This window comes from Physella acuta, unplaced genomic scaffold (genome assembly GCF_028476545.2).
Source record: "Physella acuta isolate Inbredline_101_S28 unplaced genomic scaffold, ASM2847654v3 ptg001915l, whole genome shotgun sequence".
In the NCBI taxonomy this organism is placed as follows: domain Eukaryota; kingdom Metazoa; phylum Mollusca; class Gastropoda; family Physidae; genus Physella; species Physella acuta.
In genome coordinates, this window is record NW_026733420.1 from 10,415 (window position 1) to 27,500 (window position 17,086).

The 17,086-nt window shown below is 30.9% G+C and overlaps 1 protein-coding gene across 6 annotated transcripts in view; it reads left to right on the forward strand.

Moving 5' to 3' along the window:
- Nucleotides 1-204: 204 nt before the first annotated feature.
- The window catches only part of LOC131931205 (EF-hand calcium-binding domain-containing protein 6), a gene marked incomplete at its 3' end in the record, with an annotated part of 41,697 nt that continues 24,815 nt past the window's right edge, over nucleotides 205-17,086 (forward strand). The window contains 9 exon segments of one of the 6 annotated variants that reach the window (XM_059287916.1): nucleotides 205-249; nucleotides 10,422-10,618; nucleotides 10,891-10,961; nucleotides 11,078-11,175; nucleotides 11,746-11,820; nucleotides 12,860-12,926; nucleotides 14,878-15,032; nucleotides 16,020-16,157; nucleotides 16,603-16,765. In XM_059287916.1, coding sequence (XP_059143899.1) covers nucleotides 10,435-10,618; nucleotides 10,891-10,961; nucleotides 11,078-11,175; nucleotides 11,746-11,820; nucleotides 12,860-12,926; nucleotides 14,878-15,032; nucleotides 16,020-16,157; nucleotides 16,603-16,765 — 951 coding nt within the window. 6 annotated transcript variants of the gene reach the window in all.

Here is a 17,086-nt window from a genome sequence, read left to right on the forward strand (position 1 = left end):
GATGTTTCGATCTAGACTGACGACAGAGACAGTGAGTTAAATAAAAGCTTGTAATAATAATAAATTTAAAAAGGCGTGGTTTTGTGCCATGCGACTCAGAAAATGTTCCATATACCCAAAACATGTTTATTATACATTTAAATAGGTCAAGTTTAGTATATATGTCGCAAATGTAAACGCGGTGTAAGTCACATGATACGAAAATAATAGGTCGCCATGGAGTTTGTTTATATATGGAGGAGCAATGAGGTGAGACTTGTCAAGTTAGGTATTAGTAGTGGGCCTAGATATCTATTATCTAGACTGTGTTTTTAAATTAATTAAGTTAAAATTTAACTTTTAGTCTATTAAAGTGTACGAGCCGGCCTGCGGAATAACATACGCCGCTATTTAGTTGTTGTTTTTTCTACTTTTCAGTAATTCATAATTTGTGAATTCGACAGTACCAACGCTGACACTGAAAATATTTCTTTAAAACACTATAAGTAGCTCGTTAAGGACCATAACCCCCCTTCCTTCTCCCCCCCCCCCAACGTTTAAAATCGTTTCAAACTAAATTATCTGCCCCTAATAGCCGTCACTAAACCCGACTCCACGAAGGTAAACATAGCGTGAACCACAGCTCACTAAGACCATGTAGGGGTGGGGATGGTAGGGAGCGCATTTACAGCTTGTTTTCTAGCGTCTCCCAGAAGAGAATTATATATATAGATTTTATTGAAATACGACGGAAACACATAATTGACATAATTTTTAACAAATGGTAATTTAAATTTATCGTTTTAGGCAGGCGTAAAATTGACCGCGGCAAGATCTAGATCTAGTAATGAAAAAAAAGTTGCCTCAGGGTTAAAGCTTGGTAATCTATCGTTTTGTTTACGTAAAATCGCCCGCGGCTATTAATGTACGAAAATGTTACCTCATTGTCAAGACTGTAATAGAAGTATATGTTTGTGTCAAATATTATAGATAATTGAATAATAAACCTACATCAATGGCTAAATATATAAATATATAGGCCAGAAATTAACTTTAAACAGCAGTGTCTGCAAGCAAGATTTGCTATATAAACAGCAGCCATTTGTAAAATAGAGTGACTTCCACCTGAATCTCGCGCTATAAGTCTATAAAAATAAAACTTTAACAAGATGGCTGTTATAGTAAATGAGCATGGTTGCATCTGTTGGAAACATCGCTGGTGTTCATTTATTACTGAAAAGTTTTAATTCAATTGTTTAAAAACAGGTACATAAATGAAACAAGGAAACATTTTTGTATTTTTCAAAACATAAATCCTCCTCAAAATGTGAAATAATTATTAAAATGTAAGGAGTCACCTGTTTTTCACATTACAAGTCGCGGGCGATTTTACGTACCTAAAACGATAGATTACCTAAAGACTAAAGAGGGATATTCTGATATATTATTATATTTGTATCAAATATTATAGATAAATGAATAATAAACCAAAATCAATGGCTAAATTTTGTAAATATATCAATATATATTATATAATATATTTGAATATAGACTATAGACCAGAAATTAACTTTAATTAAACAGCAGTGTTTACAAGCAAAATTTGTTATAATAAACACAGCAGCCATCTGTAAAATAAAATGGCTTCCCCTGAATCTCCCACTCTAAGTTTACAAAAGAAAAATTAAACAAGATGGCTGCTAAAGTAAATGATTGCATCAGATGAAAATAGGGTTGCCAGATACCTTTTCCGAAAATACTGGACACCTTTCCATCCTTCCCTTCTCAGGTATGCCGCAAAGCAGAAGAAGGGGGGGTAACAGAGTATTATTCATATACTTGTCCAGTATTTATATTTATTTTATCCTGGAGAGTCTGCTCAAATACTGGACTGCCCAGTTCAAAACTGGAACCTGGCAACCCTAGATGAAAACACCGCTGGGCTTTATTTATTACTGAAAAGTTTTAATTCTATTGTTTAAAAACAGATACATAAATGAAAATTTGAAACAGATTTGTAAATTTTAAAACATAAATCCAACAAAAAATTTGAAATAATTACTAAAATTTAAGGAGTCACCTGTTTTTCACATTACTAGTCTCGGACGATTTTACATACCTAAAACAATAGATTATCAAAAAAAATAATTATTAAAGTTAAAGGCCTAATGCCTAATAGTCAAATGCTTATGGTAATCTATCGTTTTAGGTAGGCCTAAAATTGTAAAATCGTCTGAGAGAAAGATGACTCATTAATTTGGCTTTATGCCTTTAATACAAGTATATTGTAATATATTTGTTTCAAATATAATAGGTAGCTGAATAATAAACCAAAAGCAATATTTAAATTTATCAATATTATTATTGGCCATAATTTGTTTTTAAACAGCTATGTTTTAGTGCAATATTTGCTATATAAACAGCGTCCATCTATAAATTAGAGTGGTTTCTCCTGTATCTCTATCTTTAAAAAAAAAAAAAGAAACAAGATGGCTACTAAAGTAAATTAGCTTGGTTTCATCTGATGAAAACATCATTAATCTTTATTTTTTACTGAAAGTTTTAATAAACATTTTGAAAAACAAGTATATCTACATGAATGAAACTATGAACCTGGATACATTTTTGTCATTTTAAAACATAAATCCTCCTATAAATGTGAAATAATTACTAAAATTTTATGAGTCACCTTTTTTCACATTATTAACCTCTGACAATGTTACGATAGATTACCAATCTGACTACTATACTTAGGCCTAATACAATATTTAAAATAAAAAATCCAGTAATCTATTGTTTTAACTTTTATTTTCATCTTTTAGGTAGGTCAAATCTGACAAAGCTCTTAATGTTATAGAGAGGTGACTAATAAATATAGCATTAATACTAGCATATTGTGATATATTTGTATCAAATATAATGGATAAGTGAATGATAAACTATACACAATGTCTAAATATATCAATATAGGCCAGAAATTAACTTAAAAGTTAAGTTAAAAAGTAGTGTTTGAAAACATGATTTGCTCTATAGTTTAAAAACAGCATCCATTTGTAAATTTGAGTGGTTTCCCCTGAAATTCTAACTATAATATTGAAATGACTTTAAAAAGATGACTGCTAAGTTAACAAGCTAGGTTGCATCTGATAAACATAACTAATCTTTAATTATTAGTGCAAAGTTTCAATCAAATTGTTTAAAAACAGGTACACAAAAGATTTTTGTAACTTAAAAACATAAATTTAATTAGTCACCTTTCTGTCATTTCATTAGCTTCGACCTATTTTACATACCTCAAATGATAGATTACCTAAAATGTGGTGCAATCTTATTGCAGGATTTTTGTCCAAAAAATTATCCCATGAATGGAAAAGTGACGTAGCGATGGGGGGGGGGGGGGGGGGGGGTGCGGACCGCACCGGGTGACACCATTTAGGAAAAAAATAGTAAAATATATAGAGAAAATGATAATTCCACTTAATTAAGTGATTAATTCGAGTGTTAAAAAGTCTTTTTAAGAGCAAATTTGACAAATCCCGACAACGGTGGAAAGTTTGAGGGCGGGGGGTGCAAATAAAAAATTGAAAGTTTGTCCCCGGGCGCCGGGAAGGGTCACTACGCCTCTGGGGGGGGGGGGGGGTGACACCATTAAGTGCCGCACCTGGTGACACCCGATCCCGCTACGCCACTGGGTGTCCTGATATCACATACTAAATTTCATCTCCATTGGTCAAGTATACTGTGTAAAAAAATGTACATGTCACAATAGAGTAAAATGTCAGTGACACCTAATTTATAACATGCAATTCTGGAATGCTATTTACTAAGTATAAGAATGAGACACTTTATTTGAACAATAAACAATTCTTAAGCTATGTAAAAAATAATTAAATAATTGTTTTAAATTTCCAGATATTCTCATCAAATTGAGGTGTAACTTGAATATTGAAAATTTTAAACTATAAAAAAAAACAAAAAAAACTTGATGCTTAAATTGTAGAAAAGAGGGCCAGAATATAAATAGTGCAAAACTATTAAAATTTGTGTTTTTAATTAGAACATTCTTTGGTCAAAACACATGTGTACAAAAATGACCAGAGTCAAAAGGGGTTGAATTAAATATTGTTGTTAAATATTAGGTTATAGAAACTTTATTGTGAGGTTTTTGTTGGAGTTTCCTAAAGATTGGATGTTTTATATGTTTCTAGTATTATCGGCAACTAAACAAAATTTTTAAAAAGCCAATAACAATTTGTTTTTTCCATTTATCTTTGAAAAATGTAAATAATAAAGCAGAAGTTATCTCCCCTAAACTTTCTCAAATGTTCTTTTATAATACTATGGGGGGTGGCAACTTGTGATATAGACATGTTTTTTAATCAGTTTTTAAATACTTAATTTAAAAAAAAATAGAATAGAATCTCTTAGAAAAAAGAATTGTGCGCCAATTGAACAGCAATAAGTGTGTAATAGTTCAAAACATTAGTCTAATATATAAAGATGAAATGGACTCTGCGCCTCTATATGTATATTTGTGGAAGACATGCATATTGTAAAAAATAAAACTCGACTTGATCCCCATTGTGTAATATTTTTAAGTGGTTTTTTTTTTGTACTAAAATCTAAATTGATGTCTAAAAAACTCAATATTGATCATTTTTTAACCCTTTATGTATGGAATTAAGTTCTGAATGACATTTTGTGGTAAACAATGTGTTAATATATTGCTTTTGGCACGCTTAAAGCATAAGTGAAAGGAAATTTAGTTTTGTTAGTTTTTAATGGTCCAAATAGGTATTGGTACTTAAAAGTAACATCAGGGATGTAGGACATGTTTTTTTCAGAAAAATAAAAAATGTACAAAACAAGAATAAATTGTAAAATTTATTAACCAATAACATGGCAATCATTATAACATTCATTTTTATAAATTTTACACATAAAAGCAACTCAAAAGTATATTTTGAGTATTATTTATGACTGGATTTTCTATGGGAACACATCTTAGATCTTCATCTGGTTGTACCAAACATAGAAAAAGGTGCCAACATGTTCTACTTCCTTATTCCTTAGTGACACATTCTTGTCTGTGGTCTTTCTGGTGCAGTAACAGTCACTGGACTGAACCTGCGTTTGCTGGAAGCTTCCAATAGAAGTTACAATGAGCCGAAATTTTTTTTTTTTGAAAACGAAAGCCTACTACTAGTAATACTAGTATGATTGTAGCCTACTATAAAGTTATGACACTACATTGTAAAATTCATAAATAGAACTGAGCTCCATGTATTTATAATCGGCTTAGTGGCTTACTGTTTTATCATGTCTCCTGATTAAAATTTACCCAAAGATCTAAATTACATGCTGAAGTATGGACTATTGCTAGTCTACGGGTATACATTTCGTACATACTAGTTACTGTAGGCAAGACAATTTTTTGCAATACATATAACAAACAAATTTTACTTCTAGAACATGGTCCTTTACAGATAGGTTTTTCATAGAGGTCAGTGCAGGGCCTGGTCAGGATGGCTAGTACTTTATTAAATCATATGCGTATTTTGAGAAATCAGAAATAGTGTAAAGTACTACTTCCGGAGAATTAGTCTTTTACTTATTTGTGAAATTTAAATTAGTCTGTCTATAGGCTTTTGAAAAACAGAAAATGGAATAAGTTCCACTTCTGGTTACAGGAAATCGCTGAAAAAGTTGATACATAACTACAAATCTAAAAAAGTATTACTTTTATATGAAATGTCATCAACCTAGCTGTAACGGTATTCAAGTTATGTGTTCACATACTTACTTACTTACTTAATCCTCATCACTCCCTGTGGAGTATAGGGCAACAACAAATCTCCGCCATTCCACCCTGTCCTGGGCGAGCCACTTTAGTTCATGCCAGGTTTTGCCAGTAGCCTGTACTTCTTCTTCCATCTCCCTCCTCCATGTTCCCAGTGGTCTTCCTCTACTTCTCTTTCCGGGTGGGTTCCACTTCAGCGCCATGTTGGGGAGTCTTTTTTTGCTCATGCGTAGGACATGGCCCAGCCATCTCCATCTCCTCGTTCTAACTTCTGAGACAATGTCGTTTAATCCTGTCCTTCGCCATATTTCCTTGTTCGGGACTTTGTCGTCCCACTTTATCCTGAGGATGCGTTGGAGGGATCTTCTTTCAAAGCCTCTGAGTCGGCTGTCTACTTTCTTGTTTAGTTTCCATGACTCTGCAGCTTAGAGGAGTACAGAACGTACATTAGACTTATAGATCCTTATTTTAGTTCTCTGCTGCAATGAGGATGATTTCCAGATCTTAGCGAGTCTGTTGAAAGCTTGTGCTGCCATTGCTATTCTGGTGGCAATTTCTTTCTCCATGCTGCCATTTGCTGATATATAGCTGCCGAGGTACTTAAAGTCTTCGACCTCTTCTAGCTCTGCTCCATTCGCAAAGGCAAAAAAAAAAAAAATTGAAATTGAGATTTTTACAAATCTCGACGTTTTCCACCTCCCTGAAAATCGGAAAAAAAAACAAAAAAAAAAAAACTTAGTTTTGCAATTTTGTCCTGTATTTCTGTGTGTGTGTATGTGTGTGTTCACATACACACACACAGAAATACAGGACAAAATTGCAAAACTAAGTTTTTCCGATTTTCAGGGAGGTGGAAAACGTCGAGAATTTTTTGCACGATTACAATACTTCCTATATACTTCATATACAAGAAAGTAGTGAAGGGGAACGACAATTCTTTATTTTGAATTTAAAAAAATAATTTATCCAAATTTATTGTTGCTGGTTGTACTTCATTTTTCCTCGCCCTGTATTGTTTAAAGTGTACAACATATACTAAGTTTCCGTCTTTATTTCCCCAGTTGCAGAGCTATCAAAATAGAAGTATTAAAGCTAATAGAGGAATAAATCTATAATAGGCCCTACAGAAGTGCTTATGGGATCACACTTGTACTGACTATAAAAACAGGCTGTTAAGAAGTGCTAGGCTAATTATTTAGGTTTAAAATGGAACATAATTAACAAACAAAAAATAACAATAAAAAGTATCATTGGCCCAACTCTAAAATCAAGATCTACTTCTATTCTTAATATTAGAATTTTAAATAGATCTCACTATAGGTATTACTAGATCTCATGTTTTTTAATGAACTTAACATATGCTAATGATTTAAGAAATTGAGTGCTTCAAAAGGCAATTTTTTTTTTACTACAAACTTTTATTTAGTTTGCAACGACTGTTTGTGGCAAACCTTGTAACTCAATTTTGACTGATTTCTAAATGCAGCGATTTCACTCAAACTTTCCAGATTTGTTCCACTCCAATGACAATACAAGTCCGTCTATTTTTTATTTCACAAGACATTTGATTAGTCATTAAAATAAATTAAACGGTTTTAAATCACACGATAGATTACTTTATTCAATAACAAATAACAGCAGAGGAGATAACTAGCTAGATGCTATCAACTGACCAGTCTGGTGAGCTGTGATTCATGCCAAATTCTTGCAATCGAGGAGGTGGTCGATCTAATGAAGGCTATTAGGGGCGGATAATAATGTTTTTAAATTATTTGAAACTAAGGGGATTAAGAACTCTCCTTTGCTTCATCAGCTTGCTGTATTTTGTAAATGATGATCAAGTACGGCTGCTTTTCACAGGGGCAGATAATCATCTTTTATATATCGAGAGCTAATGATGGTGTTTTAAAGCAAATATTTTTAAGTGTGTCGACTTCATAAATTAAGAATCACTAAAAGATCTTTTACATATTTTAGCGACAAAAGCTTTTACTAAAGGAAGCAAATACACTTTATTTTCTTATTTGCAGTGCATTTAAAAGCTTGCTGCTATAAAGTTTATATTTGTTTTATTCAAATGATGCAAGCTGTTTCTGAAGGATATAATCAAGCAACAAAGCAGCATACGTTTTAAATTACCTAAACCACCGTTACTTAATAAAATACCCACAAATAACAAGCATTCCTCTCTACCAAAGTACTGTGTGGTGGTTGTTTTTATTTTAATTTTAAAATTTCTTCTTTAAGAGCCAGAATTACAGACTGAACCACTTTGAGTTGTGTGCCTTTTTGTTTAACTTTTTAATTTGGTAATGCAAAGTAGGTCTACATAAGAAAACTAAAGGATTCTCCAGTTACTGGATCTACAACCAGGCTTAGAGCAATTTTAGTGATCAGTATGGTTTGTTTTGTAGAGCTCAGTCTTTTTGGGCCATGGATGGAAATTATATTCCCTTTTTGTGTTTTACAGAAAAAATTATGACTATTCTGAATATGATAATAAAGAGTTTATATATTAAAATTAAATTGCTTTTTTTTAACATATAAAATATTCAGTCTTTAATGCCTTTTTTTGTTTAGTATCTTCAGTTTTGCATATTTTACATTTATTTGTTAAGAAATACATTGATAGGCCCCCCAAAAAAAAACAATGGAGTGGGGGTCAAAGTACATTGTGCGACTGCTGTTACAAAATCATGTCTGTGATTTGTTTCAATTGATAAATGAGATAAATTTCGTAATTTCACCAAGTATAAAATTATGCAGAATTATAGGGCTTAGATTTTACATTTTAATACTACAAATTACGCTTGTCAAGTTTAGTCTGTGATTAATCTTTATAGTACAGTTAAACATTCATATGTCAAGGTACCATTACAGCTACAAATGCATCCAATATGAAGAAAATTATTACAGTAACCTCACAATCAACATATAATAATATATTTTAACAATAACACCACATATATATTTTTTAAAAATATTAATCTACCCTTTGAGTGTGCTCAGAGCTGATCCCATTTAAATTTTTGCAAAAAAACTTTGCATTGTTGTTATAGCAAGTGATTTTAATGTATTTTCGTGTAACATTAAACATATTTCTGATACTGCTTATTTCAGCCAACAATAAAGGAAATAATTATTGTTCTTATTTCTGCTAATGGGCTGGTGAAGAAAGAATAGAAACACCAATAGAAACTACATAATGTGCCTATTTATCATCTTTCTTGGGGGTGTTCAATGTAGGCTGGACTTAGAATATTGTTATTGTAGGCCTATAAATTATATATATATATATATATATAAATATATAAATATATATATATATAAATATATATATATATATATATATATATATATATATATATATATATATATATATATATATATATATATATATATATATATATGTTACGGTCAAAGCCCGAAGTCGGCCAATGCGCGCATTGGCCAATATCGCCTCCCATTGACCGGCCAAAGTCCGAAACTTTACTTCATTTCGGCCATAGTCTGAAATGGCTCTTGATTTTGGCCTTTGGCCGGCCAGTCCGAATTAGAAGATCATGAGCAGTAAGGATCATAAAAATTATTGTTGATTATTATTTGAATTACATTGTTAATTTTACACTTGCAGCGATTTGTTGTGCACTATGTTGTGCAATTGCAGTAAATGTAGCCTTGACCAGTGTTTCTGGTATGTCTGTCTCTTGATCTGACTGTCCTTTTGGTCCATGTCGCATTGCATATAGAATGCTGTGCAAACAAGAGCCAAACAATACGTTACTCACAATGAAACCGCACCCAGAATAATGAAAACGCGATCACAACCATTGGCCAGGACATCCCGGCCAGTCCGCGCATTGGCTGGCCAATGTACAAAATACGCTGTAAAGTTTAAGCGCTTCGGACTTTGGCAAGTACGTCTTAGTACCTCTTAGTGCTAAGTTCTTCGGGCTTTGGCCAAGAGAGCCGGCCAATGCGCACATTGGCCGGCCAATGCGGGCTTTGGCCGCACTTCGGGCTTTGACCGTAACATATATATATATATCATATATAGCCATTTTTTCCAATTATTCTATCTGCAATATCTCATCAGCACCTGATTGCTGTGTCTCTCTTCCCTGCAGTTAAAACATTGTATTTGCCATCATCAGGTTTTGTTTGCCCTTGTGATCTCTAGCAGGATTCTTAGATCTGGGTGTAAGTGATAATGGGGGGTGGGGTACAGATGTTGTGTCCTCAGACTTGTCAGTCCGTTTTAATTTTCTATCTGGTTAGATGCCAAAATAATTGCCAAATGCTTTTCCATGTCTGTTATACTAGTTATAGTCTTTGGGTTTTGCTTGAGGATGTGCTGTCTCATATTGTATTAGCAAAATTTCCTTTTAAATGATGCAAAATAATGTATAGCTTCTAACCATCAGCTAGAACAACTTTCTAACATTACTATGTCATAATGTAAATATTAATTAATGTATGTTATGTTGTAGAGCAGTATTTATTTCTACATATCAGCTGTATTCTACTATACCTAATTTAAGTTAAAAATGAATTATTTATAGGTTTTAAAATTTATTAAAAGCTTATTAGTATTACTATTAGTAGATTTAAATAAATTAATTTAATGCCTTTAAAATTTCAGCCTAAGATAAAAGATGTCAAGCAGTGCTTTTCGAATTCATATCAATCGTGCAAAGTCTGTTCCATTATGCCGAACACCTTCCTTAAAACAAACACATGTTGCTCCTCATCAGCAAGCGGATCTTGATCTGACAATCACTGGAATGTCAACACCAGCTTTAAATCGAGAAATGACATGGATTAGTCATCGTCCTTCAGGTCTAGTTTTTTAACTTTTTAAATATATGGCATTCTCTTGGTTTGATTAAAGCTTTCTCCCCCAATGCTATGGATAAAGAACATTGTTTGTCAATCTTTCCTTCAGAGTGTCCATAAAAGCATGAAAAATCATAAAATCTACCAGTTAACTATTCTGTTCCAAAAGTTGTTAGTAGTAACTAATTTTAATGAAATTGATTTAGCCTATATTAATTTTAACGCGGTAAACAAAAGCATTGATTTTTCTGCAACATTTTTGTTTACTTCATCAGAAAATCTAAAAAAAAGTGATGATGAGAAACATACTGTTCTACAATCAATGGGGTGGAGAACAGACAAAGAGGTAGGCTACCACAATAAAATTGTAAGTGATAACAGTGATAACAGTAGATTGATATTTAAGTTTATTAAGTTATTAAAAATAATTGTATTGTTGTTTATTGCCTCTTACCATTTTAGCTGGTAGACCAAGTAAAAGAAAAGCTTACAAGAGAATACGAGGGGGTTAAACAGCTGTTTAAAGATATGGATCCTTATGGAGACTCAATTGTTACCAGGTTTTTAAATTATTTACTCATACAATTATTTTGTTTAAATTAGCTTTCAATATTTAAAACAACAAACAAAAATTCTTAACCCACATAGAAAATGTATTAATTAAAATGGCATTATTTATACTAATACTTAACTCTTTTGATATGACACCTGAATTTACTAATCCCTCGAAAGTGCAATTTTTTAAACAGCAATTTTCTTTCTAAAACATCTGCTGAGCTTTGTCAACATTGAGTATACTGATCAATTTTATTTATATTTACAAAAAAGACTTTTTGCAAAGTGAAATAATGGCTAAGACATAGTTTACAAAAATGTTGTCAAGCTTTTTGATCTGCAGTCATCCTAGACGTTGTGTCTGGTTGTGTTCCTGGACTCTATATATATAAAGGCTACCCAGGAATTTAGGGTTATGTATATATATATATATATATATATATATATATATATATATATATATATATATACATATATATATATACATATATATACATATATATATACATATATATATATATATATATAATGTCATTTGAACTTCTTTGTAATACATCTTTTTGAATATTTTTCAGAGAAGGACTATTTATTACTTTGAAAACTTTAGTGGGACACATTAGTAGAGATCAGTTTGAATCTTTTTTAAAAGCGTAAGTAACAAAGAATCTCATTCCTTCAAAATATCTTACAAACATTTCAATAAAAATGTCACATGTATACTATTCCTTTTATCTCTATAGTTTCTTAAGAATTTTAAAAGTAAAGTATGTTCATACTGTTACTTTGGTCTTTTGTTTATGTTTAAAAATATGGTACTACCATAATTATTCTAGTTTCTATCAAACATTTTTCTGTTACATTTAAAAAGCAATGAAAATGAATTAGAGTGGAGGGAGGTGGGGTGGGGTGTCATCCATAAATGACATCACAATTATAGCAGATTTTGTCTTGTACACTGTAATGGGACAATATGGTTGAATAGTAGCCTGCTAACCCATAAGTCTCAAGTTCATGTCCCTGTCTAGAGTCATAGCACAACAATGATGTAATACTAACTTACATTAGTGAAACTTACATACTATCATCATACATATTCAGAAAAAGCCAGACTGTCTACCTTTCCACCATCTTACCCACCATCCTTACTTTTAAATTAATTGTAATCAAACAACTAGTTTTCATTCTTTTATAAGAAAAATAAAATGTATGCTATGTGCCACCACCTCTCCCCATCTCTATTTATTTCATTTATGGATGACCCCTTGGATTTTAGGATGTTATTATTTAGTTTTTTTTTTCAAGTTTCTTCTGTTAAAATGTTCAGTTTGTTGCAGGAATCTTTTTTGGAGATGAAATATAGAAAATGTATAATTTTTTATAGAAAATAAATACTTTAACTAGTGTTATCCCCACCCCAGGAATAAAGTTTTAACTGTATAGGGTAGGTATTGTTGAAATAAGCATTTCAAGTGCTTTCCTGATATCTGCATCACCATAATAAATCAACAATATAATTGATTGTTTTGTGTATTTCTACTAGGCTTTTAAAAAAATATTTTATATATATATATATATATATATATATATATATATATATATATATATATATATATATATATATATATAAGTAGTTATTTTAAAATTATTTCCTTTTGTTTTTTTAGTCACTACAAGTTTTACATTTTACAGCATAAATTTACATTGGAGAACTAGTGTCAGTTTTGAAGAGTTTTTGATGCGCTTTAATGACAATTCTGTAAGTTGAAATATGAAAGCATAAAATGGATTTGAAATAATTATTTTAAATATAATTAGTTTTATGTGCTTCAAATTTCTTTTGCTTATCAATTGGCTAATTTCACTATTCCTTCTCTTTGTCTTTCTGGGGAAAATATCAAAACAAGTCCAAATATAAGTAACTTAATATCTAGAACTCCAAAAAAGAATAATGGTATTGATTGTGGGACAAAAAAATAAAAAAATGGCTAAAAAGGATACACAAAGATAATGATGTCAATTATAATAGAAACACAAAATTAACCACCTAATTTACTCGTCCAACATTAAAAATGAATGTTTTACATACAAAAAAAGCTTATATGACTAAAATAATAACACAAAAGCAAAATAAATAAATGGTGATTTTTGGTCTAAGATATTTTGTCTGGGATATTTTCTCCCTGTTATCTTTTGTCCAGATCTACTTTTTTCCTGAAGTATTTGACTCTTACATCTTTTGTCTACGAGATCATTTGTCTTGATATATTTTGTCCTGAGCTATATTGTCCTTGAGAAGAAGTAGCCATCTGTTTCACTGACTCCCGTATACAAAGGGATAGGATGGTCATCACTATACCCACCCACCTTGATTTCCATAACATGAGTAAAGTACTCATCAGAGCTGGGTGGTCCAAAAAAATATTACAGACTTGAACCCGCAATCCAAAGTCATTGTCTTTTGGGTTAGCAATTGTGAGCTCTACCATTTGACCATATGATTAGGGTTTAGGTTAAAAGTTTATGTTCTGGTTCGGTTTAAAATGCAGTTTCCGTTTTGATTCAGGTTGAATTTTCTTTTCAAGTTAAAGTTCAGAATCCAGAAAAATAATGGCTCATTTTAAAGTTCCAATTCTAGTTCATTTTCTGGTTATGTTCCTGATACAGTTTTGGATCTGGTTAAAGTTCCAGTTCTATTCAAAGCTTTGGTTCAGGTTAAAGTTTTGGGTCTGTTTAACCCTTTATTTACGGATTTAAGTTCTAAATTAATTTTTTTCATAAACAATATGTTAGTTTATTGCTTTTGGTATTTATAATTACCTTCAGGAACGAGGAATGTAGGACATTTTTTTCCAAAAAATGAAAAAATTACAAAACAGGAATAAACTGTAAAATTTATTAAATATGGCAATCATTATAAAAATCATTTTTGTAATTTTCACACATAAACACATCACAAAAGTATATTTTAGTATGATTATTGAATGGATTTTCAATTGGATTATATCCTAGACTTTTCTTCTGAATGTACCAAACACACCAAAAGGTTCCGACATGTCCTACTCCCTTATCCTTATTAGTATGCAAAATGCTGCATAACAGGTTAAGTTTCTTTTTGAAGCTCAGAGCACTTCATTAGGAAGCAGAGATCAACTCATTATTATCACTCATACCTTCTGATTCAGTGTAGTGAAATAGAAGGACCAGCTCCTTTCATAAGTTGTGTCACCATCTAATTGTTACTTCTCCAAGGGACACTCATCCTCTTTTCCAAATAGCTAATTCTCAGTTGACATGATATCGAGAAAAATATATAAAAATAGTATAAAAATATACTAGATCTATAAGTATTTTGTCATAAATTAGGTCTACTTCTTGTTAAAATGACTGCAAATACTATCAAGTCTGCTAGCACTATCAAGTCTGCAAAATGAAACGAATATAGATCTTAAGTTTTTTTCTGTTGTGCACTGTACTTGTGTGCTCATGACAATTAACATTATCAGTAACGTTTTTAAAATTAAAAGTTAATAAAATTCCTGAATAATAAAATTAAAGTAGTTAAAATAAATGTTCATCTCTGGGGAAGGGATCACTAAATCATGTGACATGACCTGAAATGTTTTAAAGAATATATTTAAAATAATCAGTGTATATTGCCAATTTTTGAAAATATTTTTTTAAACATTTAAATTTTTTATTTACTCTAGACTGTTACTTCCTATAAAGCAAGTGATAAACACTGTAAACAAAAATCATTTAAAATCCTTGAAGAAAGCATACACAACAAGGAGCCGATTGAGTGGTGTCCCTTTACAAGTGCCTCGCATGCATTTATTGTACTTTGCAAGAAGCTTCATAAAGGGTTGGTCAATTTTAACTTTTTAAAATAAATTTTCCTGATCAGAAATTTAGAAGAAAAAATGTTTTTTTTAAATGTGAGTAAAAATTCATAAAACTAAGACCATTCTTCAGCTTAATTTTTAAGACTTACTGTGAAATAATTGTAAATAACAGTCATATTAATTATAAGAGATAATTTAGTAGTTTCTCTTTATATAAAGAAGTGGCTGTTTAATAACAATTGCATGTTTAGATCCCAAAGTTTACATTTTTACTTTCTCGTATATACGAAGTATAGAGAAAGTCTAGTAATTGTGCCAAAAAAAACCACGAGATTTTTGCAAATCTCGACGTTTTAAGGCTCCCTGAGTCGGAAAAACATAGTTTTGCTATCTTGTTCGAATGTCTTGTGTGTAATGTTGTCTGTGTGTGTAAACACGATAACTTGAGTACCGTTACAGCTAGGCTGATGAAATTTCATATATAAGTATTATATCAAAATTGTAGATCCGTATCAACTTTTGAGCCATTTCCGATAACCGGAAGTGGAACTTTTTCTACTTTCAATTTTTCAAAAGCCCATAACTTGAGTACTATTTCAGATAGATAAATGAAATTTCACATGTAAGTAAAAGTTCTAATTCTCTGCCTTCTTTCAAATTTTGAGTAATTTCCATTGACCAGAAGTAGTGATTTACGCTATTACTGATTTCTCAAAAAAACGCATGTGAATTTATAAAGTACTAATAATATTCCGCACTGTTATGCACATTTTATTTGTTGTTTACTTGGTGTGCAATTCTTTTTTTTAATGAGATTCTATTCTATTATAAAAGGTTTAAGTAATTAAAAATGGATTAAAAATATTGTCTATGTCCTGAGTTGCCATCCCCCGTAGTGTTATATTAGAATATTCGAGAAAGTTTAGGGGAGATCACTCCCGGTTTATTTTTTATTTTTGGATCCAAAATGAATAATTTTAAAAATATTTTATATCCACTTGTTTTAGAGAAATCAGAGTAACAGATATTTTCCCAGCATCTTGTTTTCTTAATGATGGTCGAATTATGATTCCTCAACTTAGAGAAGCATTGGCGATTGTTGGACTTAAATTGACAGACAAGGAATTTATTCATTTATGGAATAAGTAAGGGGATTTTTAAAACTAGAATAGTTTTAATTGACTAAAATCATTAGAGGTTGTGCACATAGGCCTACTATACAAAACCAAAATAAGAATTTTTAAAACTAAAAACCACATATAGTTTGGTGCTTCAAAAATATGTGTGCAAACTCCTGTTTGATGTTACTTTTATACTTTGAAAGGGGGGGGGGGGGGGGGGTAGGATGAAAACCCAGTTGAAAAAGTGTGACTTCACTTATGGATAATTCTATAATTTTTACTTTTATTATATTAAAATTAAAAAAAATAAGTTAATTAGTATTTTTACTCCAAATTATGTGCTATCTCTATATTGTTCATGCCATATCCTAAACCCTCACTTAGGTTATTAATTGACTAAAGGGCTATTTTAAAGTTTATACATTATGACAACAGTAACAACTTTTTCTGATTTTTTTTACCATTTCAGGTTTGATTCTGATAATAAAGGATCAGTGACAATTCAGAAGTTCTACAAAATTTTGAATTCCACACAGGGCTGTTCATCAAATTCAGAACCTGGATTAGTTAACAGTGCACAGTCAATAAAAGTAATACATGAAGAGAGACAATCTCTTATTAAAAAAGCTGATGTGAGTAAAATACTTTTTTTTATGTCATTATTAGCACACTTTTAAAATTATCTTTACACTTATTAAAAAATGTGTAAATTGCACAAACATCATATTTCTCATCTCTCCTCCTTGGATATGGGTAGAGCCATGGGCTAGCAACAGATTATGGCACCTGGGACAGATTTTCAATTTTGTGCCTTTAAATATATATATATATATATATATATATATATATATATATATATATATATATATATATATATATATATATATATATATATATATATATATATATATATATATATATATATATATATATATATATATATAATACATATA